This window comes from Podarcis cretensis (genome assembly GCF_951804945.1).
Source record: "Podarcis cretensis genome assembly, chromosome: 10".
In the NCBI taxonomy this organism is placed as follows: Eukaryota; Metazoa; Chordata; class Lepidosauria; order Squamata; family Lacertidae; genus Podarcis; species Podarcis cretensis.
Window position 1 is genome coordinate 19,993,331 of NC_137179.1, and position 16,841 is coordinate 20,010,171.

The 16,841-nt window shown below is 44.6% G+C and overlaps 1 protein-coding gene across 2 annotated transcripts in view; it reads left to right on the forward strand.

Annotated features, from left to right (window-relative positions):
- The first annotated feature begins 1,147 nt into the window (after window positions 1-1,147).
- WASHC1 (WASH complex subunit 1) overlaps window positions 1,148-16,841 on the forward strand; it is a 59,263-nt gene continuing 43,569 nt past the window's right edge. The window contains exon 1 of one of the 2 annotated variants that reach the window (XM_079992783.1): window positions 1,148-1,308. Coding sequence is in view for 1 of the 2 variants with exons in the window: in XM_079992782.1 (XP_079848908.1) it covers window positions 13,469-13,519 (51 nt within the window). In the remaining variant the exon portion in view is untranslated. Of the gene's footprint in view, window positions 1,309-13,432; window positions 13,520-16,841 lie in introns of those variants that run through there. The other variant, XM_079992782.1, reaches the window with a different exon arrangement.

Here is a 16,841-nt window from a genome sequence, read left to right on the forward strand (position 1 = left end):
GAGTCAGTCACAACTGGACCTAATGGTCAGGAGTCTCTTTACCTTTACCTTTTTAGGTCCCATTAAACTCAGTGCTGGGTTTCCCTCAGAATAGACATGTGCACTTTAAATCCGTTATTCTTTGGCACGCCACATTAAGGAACATAAAGAGAGCCATGCTGACCTGTAAGCAAAATTCCAAAATTCATATTAGGGAAATACATTGATTCGGCCAACCAAAAACGTCCACAAAATAATAGGCAAGCTTTCGAGCAGGGAGGGGAATTGGCAGGAATGAGGCTCTGGTTGCACCAAGACCTGCTGGAAAGAAGAAAAATACAGCGGTTGATGTTTCTGGCTATAAAAGCCCCCTAACTTCTCTCGGTGGCGCTGTGGGTTAAAGCCTCAGCGCCTAGGACTTGCCGATCGAAAGGTCGGCGGTTCGAATCCCTGCGGCGGGGTGCGCTCCCGCTGCTCGGTCCCAGCGCCTGCCAACCTAGCAGTTCGAAAGCACCTCCAGGTGCAAGTAGATAAATAGGGACCGCTTACCAGCGGGAAGGTAAACGGCGTTTCCCTGTGCGACTCTGGCTCGCCAGAGCAGCGATGTCACACTGGCCACGTGACCCGGAAGTATCTCTGGACAGCGCTGGCCCCCGGCCTCTTGAGTGAGATGGGCGCACAACCCCAGAGTCTGTCAAGACTGGCCCGTATGGGCAGGGGTACCTTTACCTTTTTTTTAACTTTCCATAGTTCAAGCCATGCCGACGGCGGCTTGGAATATGAAAAAGTGCATAATTCAAACATAACAAAAGTAGTCATAAACATCAAAACATAAAAAACACACAATTTTCACATAAATCTCAAGACCTAAAAAAACACGTAAACAAAATTAATACCGATAACAGCAACAATTCCCAACCCCTTAAATTACCCCTGCCCAAGAGTCTATCTCCCTGAAAACAGACGGTTGCTTTTTACGCTTATAAACTATACTGGCAACTTTGCTCCGCGCTTTATACTGTATTAAGAAGGCAGGCTGCAGAAACATGCAAGGCACCACGCAGATCGCAGCAAGAGGACGCCTAGACCGAGTTCGAGAGATCAGGTCTTTTGAGACCTCCGAGGATCCGTAGGCACGCGGAGCCTCGGCAACGGCGGGCGGAAGCAAGAGCCGCTGGAGCCGGTGAAGAAGCCGAGAGCCCTTGTTGGGGCGGAAGTGAGTTTAAGGTGTGGGCGGAAGTCCCGCGTCGTGCTGCTTCCTCGCTGCGTCCCTCACCTCCTCGGTTGCTAGGAGCGGGCGGGCGGCCTGCCTCGAGTCTCTCCGTGCAGGTGAGAAGCCAGGAGGGTCCCTCGCAAGGCTCGCCCACCCGGGCCCGAGCTCAGGCGGGGCGGCGGCCTCGCCCGTTCACCTCTTTCTCTCTAGGGCGGCGAGCGAGGGCCTCTCGTAGGGCAGGAGCCGCCGCTTGGCTTCTGGCTCCAGGGCAGGGGGGTCGGCTGCTCGTATAGGGCAGCTGCCTTTGAGCAAGGTTTGGATGCGAAGGGCCGGAAAGGGGAGCGGGCTATTGGGAAAAGGAATCCGCGTGCCCTTAATTTACCACGTCAAGCCACTTTTAATCCTTGTTTTATGAAGAATAGTTTCCGTCGCTCGAAAAGACAGAATTCCAACCTCCCTCTCCTCACCTGCAATGCATTAGAGTGATTTTCTCTCTCACACCCACCCACTTGAGGAAATAGGGCTGTGCTGTTGTTTTTAAAAACAGCGCTTTTCCTATAAACCGGCAGCCTTCTGCAGCGTTTTCTCCCATGTTATTGTTGTTGTACTGTAGTTTATTAGATTTCTATAGAGTCGGACTTGACTAAACGACTATACAACAACATACCCCCTTTATCTGAGGATCATAGGGCAGTTTACAATCTTCTTTGTCACCATATCTTTACACTACAAACTGGTTCAGTAATTTTCTCCCCGCCACACCACCTGGGGAACCCTGGCAACGGTAGTTCTGCGATGGAGCGAGAACTATGTCTTTTTATTTTATTTTAATGATTCATTTCGCCCATAGCTTTTTGTGTGTGCGTGTGTCATGCAGGTGGAGGACCTGTGGCCCTCCAGATGTTTCTCCCATCATCCCTGAACATTGGTTGTGTTGGCTTAGGTCAATGGAAGTTAGGAGTTCAGCAACATCCAGAGGCTCACATATTCCCTATCCTTATACAGCGTATTTGGGGCTTCCCTACAATATCTCACCTGCTGACTGGCCCCAGTTCAGCTTACGCTGCAATCCTCTTCACACCTATCTGGAATTATGCACGTTTGAACTCAGTGGGATGTGGTTCTGAGTAGTCAGTAACAAGCTGAATGCAAGTTAGTGCTGTGGTGTCATTGCAAATGAGGTTAATGTGATTTTAGAACCATTGTTTTAAAGTTATGGGAAGCAATAGTTCCACTTTGTTCTGAACAAGCCTGACTTCATCTGGAGTACTGTGACCAGGGTTTTTGGCACCACACTGTAAGAAGGAGTTGCACACTAGAACAGGTTCAGAGGAGGGTCTGCAGTGCTCATTAGCATGAAGAAGCATGAGGAGAAATTGAAGGAATTGGATATGTTTAGCAAGAAGATGGTGGAGGGGCTGATAGTATACTTCTAGGGCTTGGAGGGTTGTCATGTAGAAGAAGGTAAGGATTTGTGCTTCCTCAGAGGGCAGTGCTAGGTCAAGTTTCAGAGGGTATACTTTTATTGAACTTCTTGGTGTTAAAATATTTGGCAATGGAAAAATTCAGTGTATTGGGGGCTCTTGCTTACTGGAAGTGGGTCGAGCTGTGTGTTGGGAGCACCCTATTTGGATTTCCCGTATCAAACAGGAGGTGTACTGAATGGTCTATAAACTGGATGGCCTATATCATTCTGTAATCTATTGGTAGGATCGTGCTGTTAGCTTCAGCAAGTCTGAGATAAAATGTGCCTTTGAGACTGTCCCATAGGACATGGATACCAAACACAGAATCCTCAGTATCCTTGCCAGTATACATGATTCTTTGGGTGGCATCATGACAATTAATTTAGTATAAAAGCAATGTGATTTGTGCTGTGAATGTGTTCTGTGTGTTTGTGACTTGACTTGCACAAGGCTGTTTGGGCTGTTGATTGTTTAAAGGGCAACTTGTATGAACAAAACATTGACCTCTCGTAGCATATAGGACTTGTGTGTACACACCCATAGAGTGTTACCCTAACAAGATGTTTCCATGTGAGAGTTTTTTTATTACTTGTATTGCAATGAGCATGGGAAGCCTACATGGTTACAGTGTACATCTGGCTGCTTTCTGTCCCATATGGATAACATTTATACACACATTAAATTGCACTGGAGAATTTCAAACATGCTTTTTTGGAATTGTTTGGAAAAGCCTCAAACAGATTCTATGCTACAGGTGAAAACTAATATAGTTCTTGAGACTTCCACTCTCAAGACCTATACTGTAGTACCTAAGATTTATGAGTGAGAAAAGTTCCTTTTAACTTGTCTTAGTGCTAGCGTAATAACATGGAATTTGGATGTAATGTTAAACCATAGTGTAGTGCTACACAGATGAGCCTTAAGTTCATGCTCCTGGCTGTGCTCTGGTGCAGAAGCAAGGAAATCAGAAGCATCTGTTTCTGTTTTCAACTAGCCTCAATTTGTCAAAGGGTATTTTCTGATCTTTGATTGTTTTGGAAAAACAGTGGTTAAAATAACTACAGTTTGTCCCACTTCAGGTGAAATGATAACCTGTGGTTAGAGAACTGGATGCTTCCAATCTTCTTGCTTCTGTGTTGGGGTGGGGAAGGTATGCATGAGTCTCAGGACCATAAACTGTGGTTTAGTGTTACATCCAAATGCAGCTACAGAAGTTGCCATGTGAAATAACAGAGAACACTCTGTTGTGTTTGCCCACTTTGACAGCAGTCTCTGAAGTCTCTACCAACTTTTGTTGAGTGAGATCCTGAGAGGTCAGAGACTGAACTTTTAGACTTTCTGCGTGCAAAACATGTTCTTTGTCAATGAGCAGTGGCTTTCCAATATTGCATTGGCATAAATGCTGGGTGGTTGACCTTTCCAAGTTGTTTCAGACAGCTTGGATAAGCTTGGACTTGCAGGCATTGGGAGTTGCTTAAATTTATTTTGATTTTGTTTGAGAAATTTTCTTCACTATGATACTTTTAAAGAGGACTTTTTGTGTATTTGGAAAAGCTGTCCAGATGCTGAGGTGCATCTCACTGAGTGCACACTCTTACTAAATGTGGCGTGAGCACCTTCCCTGGGTCCCTCTCTCATCTTGTTTCTGTGTTGCTTCTTGCTCTCATCTAACATTCATGGTTCTGATTGGGCTGCATTTTGTTCCCAGGCCTAAGTGCCCTCACTTCTAGTTTAGAGGAACAGTTGCCCTCAGCCACAGAAAGAGGATTTAATGTAATTTGTGCAAAGCCATGTTGCCAGCAGTTGTACGGAGTCAGAAATCCACATATTAACCATTGAAGTTGTCCATAATTACCGGTACAAGATAAAGGCAGTCTGTGAAATAAATGCCACGTGTACTGTCATTTAACGCGGCAGCAAAATTATCGCATGTGTTGTGAAAGGGATTTTCTTAGTGGCATAAATGCAGTCCTTTTGAGAAGGAGTCTGCCTGGCTTATTTAGTAGATTATCATGATTAGCTGAGGTGCTAGTTATTTGCCCTGAGGTACGTTAACTGAAAACAGATAACCTGCAGAAAGAATGGAAATCATTTATAGAGTAAAGGTAAAGGTAAAGGGACCCCTGACCATTAGGTCCAGTCGTGGCCGACTCTGGGGTTGCGGTGCTCATCTCACTTTATTGGCCGAGGGAGCTGGCGTACAGTTTCCAGGTCATGTGGCTGGCATGACTAAGCCGCTTCTGGCGAACCAGAGCAGCGCACGGAAACGCCATTTACCGTCCCGCCGGAGCGGTACCTATTTATCTACTTGCACTTTGACGTGCTTTCGAACTGCTAGGTTGGCAGGAGCAGGGACCGAGTAACAGGAGCTCACCTCGTCACGGGGATTCAAACTGCCGACCTTCTGATCGGCAAGTCCTAGGCTCTGTGATTTAAGTCACAGTGCCACCCGTGTCCCTCATTTATAGAATACATATATACATTTATAGAATACGTATATACAAAATTATTGTAAACAAATTAAGACGTTAGCAGGCTTAATATAAAAACATGCAGCAGTGGAAAATAAATGTATATGGTACATAAGGGATAAATAATAAATTGGTTTAATTTGGAAATGCAGTAAAATAATATAAAAATAAGGAGCCACAGAAAGAGGGGGAAGGGAGTCTCGATAAGATATATATGATAAATTGTTTGTGTTTCAAGTTTTTTTTTATGTTGTAAAACTAATTGTGTAAAAAAAATTGCAAAATGAAAACAGATAAACTGCACACAGGGTTTGAGTGCATTTTAAAGCCTATCTCTTAGAATTCAGCAAAATATTTACAGAGCCTGACTCCAGTCTGAAGATTCTAACTTGTCCATTCATTTCAGTGGGTTTTCTCTATGAGTTAGACACATACCACCCACTGTATAGACACCTACCCACTGAAATTATTATTTCATCCATCTGACAAATGATTCGCTTCTAAACTTTCACCTTTTAATCTCTACATCTTCGATCTGCACCGGAAAATGCAATATTATTGCATCTGTTGTTAACATTGAACAAGTTATATTTTATTTTTAAATATTAATGTAGGTTTATATAAGCAGCAGAGCCTAAGCAGCCTGTAGGGGCTGACGGAGCAAATGAATGAGCCCAAAGAGGGCTGCACATTGGTGACTGTGGGTTGTCTTGGGGGGAGGGGAAACACCCCTGAAAATGGAAAAAAGTGCCCCATGTTGGATGAGCCCTCTAGAAACGTCAAAATATCACCAGTGGATTGTGATCTGCATTTTGAGTCGCACTTTCAGGTTTCACAAGAATATTTCTCTTCTGCATCATGCTAACATGGCTGCCCCTTTGGAATATATTTTTTCTCATTTGTTTTTGTTGGGCTGACTCGGGTGGATTAGGGGATAGGTGCAAGCCATTCAGAATGCAGCTTTCAGAAGAAAGCTGTGGGGAATACAGTGGTGTCTCGCAAGACGAAAAGAATCCGTTCCGCGATTCTCTTCGTCTAGCGGTTTTTTCGTCTTGCGAAGCAAGCCCATTGACGGCTTAGCGGATTAGCGCTATTAGCAGTTTAGCAGCTTTTAGCGGCTTATCAGCTTAGCGGATAAGCGGATAAGCAGCTTAGCGGATTAGAAAAAGGGGGGGAAAGGGGGAAAAAGTCGGAAAAACTCGCAAGACATTTTGTCTTGCGAAGCAAGCCCATAGGGAAACTCGTTTTGCGAAGCGCCTCCAAAACGGAAAACCCTTTCGTCTAGCGGGTTTTTCGTCTTGGGAGGCATTCGTCTTGCGGGGCACCACTGTATATTGCTCAGTTTTAATTGATGCTTCTTGAATGAGATAGGACCAGCCTCTCCAGAGACTCTCCCTCCTTCCAGTTGCCTCCTACTTGAGGCATTAGAAGAAGCTGCAGGGTGTTGGCTGGTTCTCACTACCCAGATCTCCAGCTGGTGGCATGCATTAAAGCTATGAATATTACTTTGTGAAATATTCGTCTGTACACTGAGTGTTTGCAGTTAAAGCAAGTGATGGATTGAGCTGATGACTAAGCTTTGCAAAATGTACCAGTATTTTTTCTCAAGACATTTTCTGTTTTGATGCTGTATTAAACCCCCTTGTGTTCCTTGTAGAAATGATTTCATGAATACAGTTCTGTTGTAAATTTCACCTTGATGCTCCTGAGCCTTAGCTTGTAAATAGTCTCTTACCTGGTCAAATGAAAACTCTCCAGGCAAGCTGCTTTTTTATAAAACGGAAGCAACCTGGTACTCTCCAATCCCCAGTTCGGACTTTTACTATGCCATATATAGCACAAGGTATGAACAGAATAGATAATAAAAACATTGCAGCCTGGTATCTTTTGTACATGTAAAGGCAGCAACCATTTTAGGCGTCTCCAATTGATGCACCATTGCTGGTGCGTGGGTCCTTTTTGACCCAGAATAGGGCGAAACAGGGGTGTAATGGCCGGGCGCAACAGGACTGAGGTGCAGCATGCTTATTCGTGCTCCACCAACATGCATGGGGGCCAGGAACAGAACCCCCACACAAAATAGTTACCATCTGTAATTCCAAAGTTGACAGTACATGTTAAGAACATTTTAGATATGCAAACTGTTGTGGGGGTACTTATTCTTAGAGAATCCTGTGGGAGAAACTGTAGCTGTTCTCATTTTAGAGGTGCGGAAACTCAAGCTGAAAAATGATGGCTTTCTTCACAGTACCATATCTTGGTCATTCTTTCCACGGCCCTGTAAACCAATTCATATTCTTTTTACCATATTATAGGTAATAGGGCTGCTGTGGAGAGATGTTGGCTTACCTCAGGAAACTATGGTTGAGCAAAAAACTGGGACTTTTTATATAAGAAGAGTCTTCCTCCATGGCTCTTTTCTCAAATTATCATCTGGTTTCCTCATCAATATTAATGTTACTGTTCTATTATACCTGCAACATATATCTTACCTTACCCAGGTTTGGGGCATCAGAGTTGTTTTATTACATTTTTTTACGTTCTTGCTTTGGAGGATTGTACTTGTTGTCTCCACAGTAATTCTTTTAAAAAATAATAAAGAAGAAAAACCGCCTTCATAGATTAGCCTAAAGTCTTATCTATGAATATATTCTGTTTCCCACAGTGACTAACCAGATACTTGTGGGAAGCCCATTGACAGAACATGAGGGCAGTGCTTCCTCCCTCCTGTTCTTGCTCCCCTGTAGCTGGTACTGAGATGCCTACTGTCTTTATGAGACATACAGTCTGATTCACAGCTCAGTCTCTTAACCATTAGAGCAAGAATGGGAAATCTCTGGCCCACCAGATGTTGTTGGATTACAGTTCCTGTTACAGCTGATCATTTGCCATGGGATTTTGAGTAGAGGAGCATCTGGAGGGCCATAGGTTCCCCATCCTTGGAGAAGACTAAGCCACCTGAAATAACGTTACTAACCACTGAAGACACTAACTCTGCATTTTGATCCACAAACACTGGGGATCTCAATCAACCCTGCCTCTATCCTCTCATCACTAGTGTTTATAAAATGAATACAGGCGCTGCTATGATGAATGCCTTTGTTGTGATCGAAATTCTCCATTGCCTAAAGTAAAATAAAAAAAAGAAATGACTCGGTGAACTGTTAATAGCATTTGCAGTGGTGTTAAAATTTAGTTTTGTGCTCAGAGGGAGATTGCTGGAAGGCAGATGTGCTGTGGAAAATGCTGTTACAAAGCCCACATCAGCAGAGGTGGGCACAGCAAACACTTTTGCATGCTGACCCGTAGATCTGTGTTGAGATTTTTGTAATGTATGTGGAACTCTTGAGAGGCTGAACAATACCCTGAAGAGGCGAGTTTAATACTGCATCTTCAGAGTCCTTGAGAGGAGTGGTTCTGTTACTGATAAAACAAAATGTCGTCTCCAGATCTTTTTGGCAACTTGGCTGTGTCTTCTACTTCTTTCTTTATTGAGGTAGATTTCACTATACAATAGCTGTCCTTGCAAAATGAGACAGTCTACACAATGACCACTATCAACAGTGCTGAGATGAACATTTCTACTATATTCTACTAATACTAAACTCTGAGTGTCAATCCTTGAAAAAGAGGAGTTAACATCAGGCTCAGGGGAAACCTGGGGTTTCCAGCACTACAAAAATGTTTTGTTAAAGGAAAAAAATACGTAAAATCCCCTCCCAAACTGCTCAGTGTCTATGGAATGATGGGTAACTCTGGGGTGGGGTGTGGGCACAAAGAAAGCCAGGGAGGAAATGCAGTAGAATATCCTGGCTAGAACCTTGCAGAGGAGCACTCCGTGTGGCAACGTTTTTTTCCTGCTCTCCGTAGCACAAAGTTTCTCAAGTGTTTCTGCCAGACTGACCCTCTGCATCCAACCACGGACGGTGTGACAACTGACCTTTCTGTACAATCTCCTATTGCTGCTGTGGCTTCAACTAGGCTTCAGGCCCTCATAGGTTGGCTATGAGATGTGTGAAAAAGCACATGAAAGGTTTGCTGTGCATTTATTGTAATCCTTAGATGAGCAGCCTTGTGAGACGAACTACAAACTCACCAAGGAGTTGGCAGGCACCGTGGTCCACTCTAGACCCTGCTCACTTGTCTTAGTGGCTTGGCCACTGTCATCAGCCACAACCTGCTAGAATGAGGACCAGAGGTTGACAGGCCTTTCCCCTCATGGCAAACCTTACAGGACAATTCAGAATAACTTATGAGACAAGCACTTTGGGAACCTATTTCCTTGCTTGTCTGCCTGCATTTTTTGGTGTTTCTAAGCTCTGTTGCCTGCGCTAATTTGCTCCTGTTGCCTTATTTACATTGATTACTTTGGCTCCTTTGGTTGCTTTATACTTGTTGGCTGATTTCCCTGGTTCCATCAGATCTGTTCTGCTCTGCTGCTGTTCCATTGCCTTTGGCAAGTTTACAATTGTGGCTGACTTGTTGCTGCTGAGCGTAACTTTCCCCTTCTGTATGTCCACAGAATACAGTGGTACCTCAGTTTACGAACTTAATTCGTTCTGGAAGTCCGTTCTTAAACCAAAGCGTTCTTAAACCAAGGCACACTTTCCCTGCTGAGGCCTCCCACTGCAAGTGCCCTTCCACCGTTCGCTAACTGGAACACCTACTTCCAGTTTTGTGGAGTTTGTTCACCAAATTGTTCATTAACAGGGCTGTTCGTAGACTGAGGTACCACTGTATATCGGAAGTCTTTTCTCTCCCACGCCCAAGTTTTTGGGTCCCAGTTCTCTCTTTCCCTCCTTTCTTAGAAATACAGCTGCTTTTTCATTTGCAGAAACCCACTGGTTACTTAAATATAACTTTAATAAGCATGTGAGTCATAAACTATGGGACAATAGTACTGTGTTTGAAAAAATCTGGATGTAATATACATCTATTCTGTTTCTTTTCCCATCCACCCAACTTTTGGGGCCCAGATGGGCTTCTCTCTTACACTGGTCCACTGTATTTACAGCTTTGTAAATCTTGTTTGTCCCTTGCATGGGGTCTTAACAAGCGTGATATCTCTGCTGGGTGTGATATCTCTGCTATTCAACTATTTCATTATCCCACCTGGTTCCTTTAAAAACATTTTTACTAGTCTAAAGCTGAAATATTAGGACTTGCCGATCGAAAGGTCGGTGGTTCGAATCCCTGCGGCGGGGTGCGCTCCCGCTGCTCGGTCCCAGCGCCTGCCAACCTAGCAGTTCGAAAGCACCTCCAGGTGCAAGTAGATAAATAGGGACCGCTTACCAGCGGGAAGGTAAACGGCGTTTCCGTGTGCGGCTCTGGCTCGCCAGAGCAGCGATGTCACGCTGGCCACGTGACCCGGAAGTGTCTCCGGACAGCGCTGGCCCCTGGCCTCTTAAGTGAGATGGGCGCACAACCCCAGAGTCTGTCAAGACTGGCCCGTACGGGCAGGGGTACCTTTACCTTTACCTTTTACTAAACCTTATGACTGCCTGCAAAGAGAATACATATATTCTCAGGAATTGCCTTTTAATAAGTACTAGCAAAAGAGCTGCTGCTGGGATGCTTATATAAAGGACAACTTAATACATAGCGGATAATGTCCTCTTTCCCACTGAGCCCCCAAGTGCAGAAGCTTTGATCAAAAGGTGTGTTAGGGGATACCCCTTCCACAAAGGCAATGTACAAGGCTATTAAGGATTTCCTTAAAGGTAGAATGGTAAGGGCTATAAAACTTCTGGCTTGGAGAAATAATGTCCTTTTCAACTGGGAATAAGCCAAAATGGCCTGGTTTGCACATTAATACTAAGCCAGAGCTTATTTGATCATGTTGTAAACCAAGTCCAGCCGACTAACTACGGTTTGTTTCAGCTAACAAGCCATGATGTGAAGCTATGATTTGTTGCTGATATATGATCCATGGCTTACTTTTAACTGTGGTTTCGTGTTACATCTGAATACAGTAGTAACCTTATTTAACCATGGTTTGTTTAGCTACCCCACCCCAAACACTCGTCAAGTTACAATGGCCCAGGGCAAGAGCTGCTGGAAAACAGACAAAGCTTTAGTGAAAAAAGATGTGAGTTGTCTGTGGGACAACTCATAATATTATTGCATGCCATCCCAATCTCTGCGGGACGTGAGATTCCAGGGATTCTAGGAGCTTACCCTAAGGTTGATGTTTCCTTTGGAATGAGGTACAGTGAAGACTGTGGTGTCTTTATGATATATGGTTTATTTACTAACTGAGCCCCTGATGGAGGGGTTCACAGCTTTAACACCCTAAGATGGTCTGTCTTCTCCCATAGCCACAGCCTTGGATTTCAGCAGAAATCAGGCATGGCTCTATCTCTCTGCCTTTTCAACCTATCCCCTTTTCTTCCATCTTTTAGCTCACATAACTCAAGTCTATACTCTTTCCTTTTGTCTATTCCAGCAATTGAATCTATGCTGGATCCAGGAATTAGAAGAGGGCTCAGCCATACAGCTTACTCCTGCTCCAAAAAAGCAAGCAAGCAAGCAAGCAAACTCCAAACCCTCATAGCAGTATGTTGAACAAACCAAGACTAAAATGGGCCATAGCTTAGTATTATGCAAAAGCAGCCACTGGCAATGTGATATACCATATTTTTCGCCCTATAGGACGCACTTTCTCCCCTCCAAAAATGAAGGGGAAATGTGTGTGCGTCCTATGGGGCGAATGCAGGCTTCAGGAGAGCCCCACCGCCAGCCCCACAAGCTCGGGGGACAGCGGGGAGGCGCAGCGCGCCTTTCCCGCTGTCCCCCGACTTGGTTAGAAGGCTAGCGGGGGGAGAAGCCTGCTCCTCCCTGTCGCCAGCCCCGCAAACTCGGGGGACAGCGGGAGAGGCGCAGCGCGCCTTTCCCGCTGTCCCCCGACTTGGTTAGAAGGCTGGCGGGGGGGGGGGGAGAAGCCTGCTCCTCCTTGTCACCAGCCCCGCAAACTTGGGGGACCCCGACTTTGTTAGAAGGCTGGCGGAGGGCTTCCCCCTCCCCCAGCCCCGCAAGCTCCCAGAGCGATGCCGAAGCTGCTCTGGGTCCCGTTCTGGGGGCTGGGGTCGGGGGAAGCTCCTTTACTTTATTTCCCCCACCCCCAAAATATCTAGGTGCGTCCTATGGGCCGGTGCGTCCTATAGGGCGAAAAATACGGTACATTCCATATTTTGAATCAAAGTAGAACCCCCCCCCCCATTTGAGCAGCTGTTTTACTCTACCTGGCAGGGAAATGTACGTGCAGCTTTAGATTACCTTCATAATGCTGCAGAGCTCTCATTGCCTGGTATGTAGGTCAGCTGTCTCTAGCAGCCAATACTTGGTATGGGTAAGCGTTCTCTGATTCATCCATCTGATTATATTTCCTCCCTTGGATTTTTCTGGGGAGATTGCCAGCATGGGTCTTGTGGGTCCTGGGGGTTTGTGTTCTCTCGCACCACGGTCTCACGCCGTCCAAACAAGAAATGCCACATCTCATCTTGCAGGCTCAAGGAATTCCCACGTTTACGTAAATGTGTGATTTTCTTTTTCCATCTTTCACTTTTCTCCACAACGAGGGAATGGGCAGGGAAGGAAGCATGCACACTCAAGACTTCCTTCCCAGATACAATTTGAGAGTGGCAGAAAACCTGAGTGAGGCTGCGCCTTTGCAAGCACACTGCTCTAACTGTCTGCTACTGTAAAATGTATGTTTTCCAAATTGGAGAAGTTAATGAAAACGTCAAAAGCTTTGACGCATTTCATCTCATGCATCAACATAATATAAACCATTCAGCTGAAGCAAAATATTTAACACTTGTCAAGTGTGCTTGTTGGAACTTCATTTAATGCCCCATCCTTGGTAGCTGGATTCAAGTCAGTTTAGTTCTTGCTCAAAGGTACAGGCATTAGTTGTGAAGATCCCAGGAGAAGCACCATTAAAGGGATGGACGCTCATGGTTATATGAATGAATTGCTGCTTGCAAGATGAACTAGGGTAGAATTGGGTAGCATCTTCCATACTCTCTTATCACAGTGAATCTTCGGGTATTCACAAAACATTTCGCAGCATGAAATGTTTTTCTTGTAGAATGGGAGAAGGGGTATTGTTTTCCAGGTAGGTAGTCAGCAAAGAGTCTTGTGGCGCCTGAAAGGCATAACACATTTTATTCTGACAAAAACCTTTTGTGGACTAGATATATATAAAATGCCCTACGTTGGGAGGCATATATACACATGGTTTAGGAGGGATGTGTGAGAATCTTAAGCTTTGATACTAGTGGGGTAAAAACCCATTATCTCTATTCAGGCCACAGGTGATAGAACTGAACGGTGGTTTCATGCTGGCTTCTCCCTTTGAAGTTCTTTTGCTCAAGAACGGCCACTTTAAGGTAATTATAAAGGTGGAATAGCTCAACACTTTTGCTGAAGTATAGTCAGCGCTGAAATTTTCATAGGAATAGGAGCAGGAATGGAAAAGATCTGTTTGAATGCAGCAAAGTATTTTTTTAAATGGTTAAATCTCATGTAGGTCTCTAGGGAGCATTTAGGCCTCAAGGGAGCACTTATGCTCACCTTTTGCCTGGTGAATGAGAGACAGTGCTTACTTGACTTGTAAAATAATAAAATGTAGTAAATTGGGGTTGTTTATAGCACTACATGCACATTATCTCTGTAATCCTTATAGCCACCAGGAAAGCTAGGCTAGTATAATTATCCTTTTAATAGTGGCTTTCTTAAGGACTGCTTGTGAGTTCATAGCTGAGCGATTTGAACTGGAGGCTTTCTGACTCACTTAGCTGTAGCTTGTGAATTTTTTATTTTTTAAAAAAACCCAAAATGCAAATTTGGCATCTTCTTCTTCTTTTTTTCTTTTTTTTTTTTTTTACAGTCAGCTTTCTTTAGCTTTATCACAGCTCAACAGGCAGTTACCTGGACTGGCAGAATTTTAGGAGCACCAGGGTTATCATCCCATCCCAGAAAAACAGGGATTCCCCAGATTCCAGTTCCTTTCTCTGCTCCATGCAAATAATGGGGATTTTAGTGAATATGGAGCAAAGAAGGCAAATCATACTGTCCTTTGGTTCCCCCAAAATGCTTGAGATATGCCTGACTCTTATTATGCTTCATAGCTTAAATGTGCCCTTGTATTCAAATGAGGGATGGGATGTGGCTAGTTATTATTTGATTGATTGATTGATTGATTGATTGATTTAATAAAAAGATATACACCGCTTGATTGTAAGAAACCTCAAAGCGGTTCACAAAAAGATAAAACAATAAAATCAAGAAAAAAAGCACAGCCATACTTTAAAACATATAAAAGTTAAAATACTAAAACAGATTAAAATTACCCCAGCTTTCTAAGCATCTGGGTAAAGGTAAAGGTAAAGGGACCCCTGACCATTAGGTCCAGTCGTGGACGACTCTGGAATTGCAGCGCTCATCTTGCTTTACAGGCCGAGGGAGACAGCATACAGCTTCCGGGTCATGTGGCCAGCATGACTAAGCTGCTTCTGGCGAACCAGAGCAGCGCATGAAAACACCATTTACCTTCCTACTGGAGCGGTACCTATTTATCTACTTGCACTTTGCCGTGCTTTTGAACTGCTAGGTTGGCAGGAGCAGGGATCGAGCAACGGGAGCTCACCCTGTTGTGGGGATTCGAACCGCTGACCTTCTGATCAGCAAGCCCTAGGCTCTGTGGTTTAACCCACAGCACCCCCCGCGTCCCTTAAGCATCTGGGTAGGCTTGCCTAAACAAGAATGTTTTTATCAGGTGCTTTAAAAAGTACAGTAAAGGCGCCTGCTTGATCTCAATAGGCAGGGAGTTCCACAGTTGCAGGTGCTGCCACACTAAACAATCCAGTTCTTACAAATGTGGCATGGGTATTCTGTGGCATGTTTATTATTCTCATTGAGAACCAGCCTGATTAACTTTCAGGTATAAAGCACACATTTGCAGTAGATTAAAGAGGGTGGACAAGAGTTATAGCGTTCCTCTTCCTTCTCCCGGGAGTAAACTGTTAAGAAAACAGCAAGGTTGTGTTCTTTGGCTGCAGAGCAGGAGAGCAAAGCAAATTGTTTTTTAGTGCTGGAAAGCAATTTTGTCTCTTAATAACCTCGGTGCTGACCCCATCCTGAGATAATCTTTGTCCAGAAGCAACCCAACCTGCCTTTATTTTCTAGCTTATTGATTTCCAGGGCAAATAAAAAGCTGGGCCCGAAGAAATAGGACACGTCCCTTGGCAGCCGTTCCCACTGGGGTGTTTCCTTCCTGTTGATTGCTAGGTGCTATTAAGACTCACTTCCTTGTGCAGCTTTGGGCTGTGTGTGTGTGTGTGAGAGAGAGAGAGAGAGAGAATGAGAGAGAGAGAGAGAGAGAGAGAGAGAGAGAGAGAGAGAGAATACAGAAGAACTCAGGGCTGCCTCAGTTTGTAAGGAGCACAGATTCTCTCTTTTAGTGCCAAGTGTAAAAGATTGGTGGGATGAGCATAATGGGTTTGGTCATGGTCAGGCTGCATAGGGTTTCCTGTACAGTGGTACCTCGGGTTAAGTACTTAATTCGTTCCGGAGGTCTGTTCTTAACCTGAAACTGTTCCTAACCTGAAGCACCACTTTAGCTAATGGGGCCTCCTGCTGCTGCAGGAGCACGGATTTCTGTTCCTATCCTGAAGCAAAGTTCTTAACCCGAGGTAATATTTCTTGGTTAGCGGAGTCTGTAACCTGAAGTGTATGTAACCTGAAGCGTATGTAACCCGAGGTACCACTGTACTCAATGCAGTGTCTACAGATTAGCTGGCAATGACTAGATATAGAGGAAATGTGCTCTGGTTTGTAGGAAATAAGCGTGAATGGGGAAGGAAGGGAGAAAACTATTTAAAAAAAATTAGGCCTATTTTACACTGGCGGGGCATACTTTTATATCAGCTTTGGATTAAAGTGGCTTCCCCTCCCAAAATTGAAACACTGAACGAGAGTTCCTGCAACTTCACATGACTGTTAGTTCCTGGATTTCCTGGAGAGAGGAAATAGCTATGAAGCCAAGTTTGGGAAGAAGACATGTTCTTTATCTAGATACGGACTCTACTGTGTCTTCATATGACACTTTTACTTTAATTTTTCTAACATGTGTAGTGTGGGGCAGGGGTAAGAACTCAGTCTTGAAACTTCTCCAACAGCCTCTCCACAGAAGCTATTCCTGCTTTATGTGGCAAGGGTTTTTGCTTTGCCATGCGCTTGACATAGATCACAAAATGTGAAACTGAGTATCACTACACTAGCAAGCCACGGGCATTCAGGGCATCGTGGCATGTGTTTGCCTACAACCCACTGTGTGTCTACCAACACACTTTTCCATTTTGTAGTTTATAGCATACGTTTGCCAGGCATATGCCAGTTCATGTGTGGCAGCACCCTCATTGTGCCACGTGAATTGGGAGCAGTGGTATTTCTTCAGTAGGGCAAGATTATGCTTTTATTTACTTTTATCTAGAAGGACTCGAGAAACAGAGCCATCTAATGTGTTGTTCATTCAACCTCCCCAAGCGCGTCTTCATAAACGCAAGAAGAGTCTGCTGAGTCTGGCCAGTGGCCAACCAGGTGCCTGTGGGAAGCCTGTGGGCATGAGCACTCTCACCTCCTGCAGTTTCCAGCAACTTGTGTTCAGAAGCATCATCTGAGTACTCTGAGCATGGAGGCAGAGTGTATCTG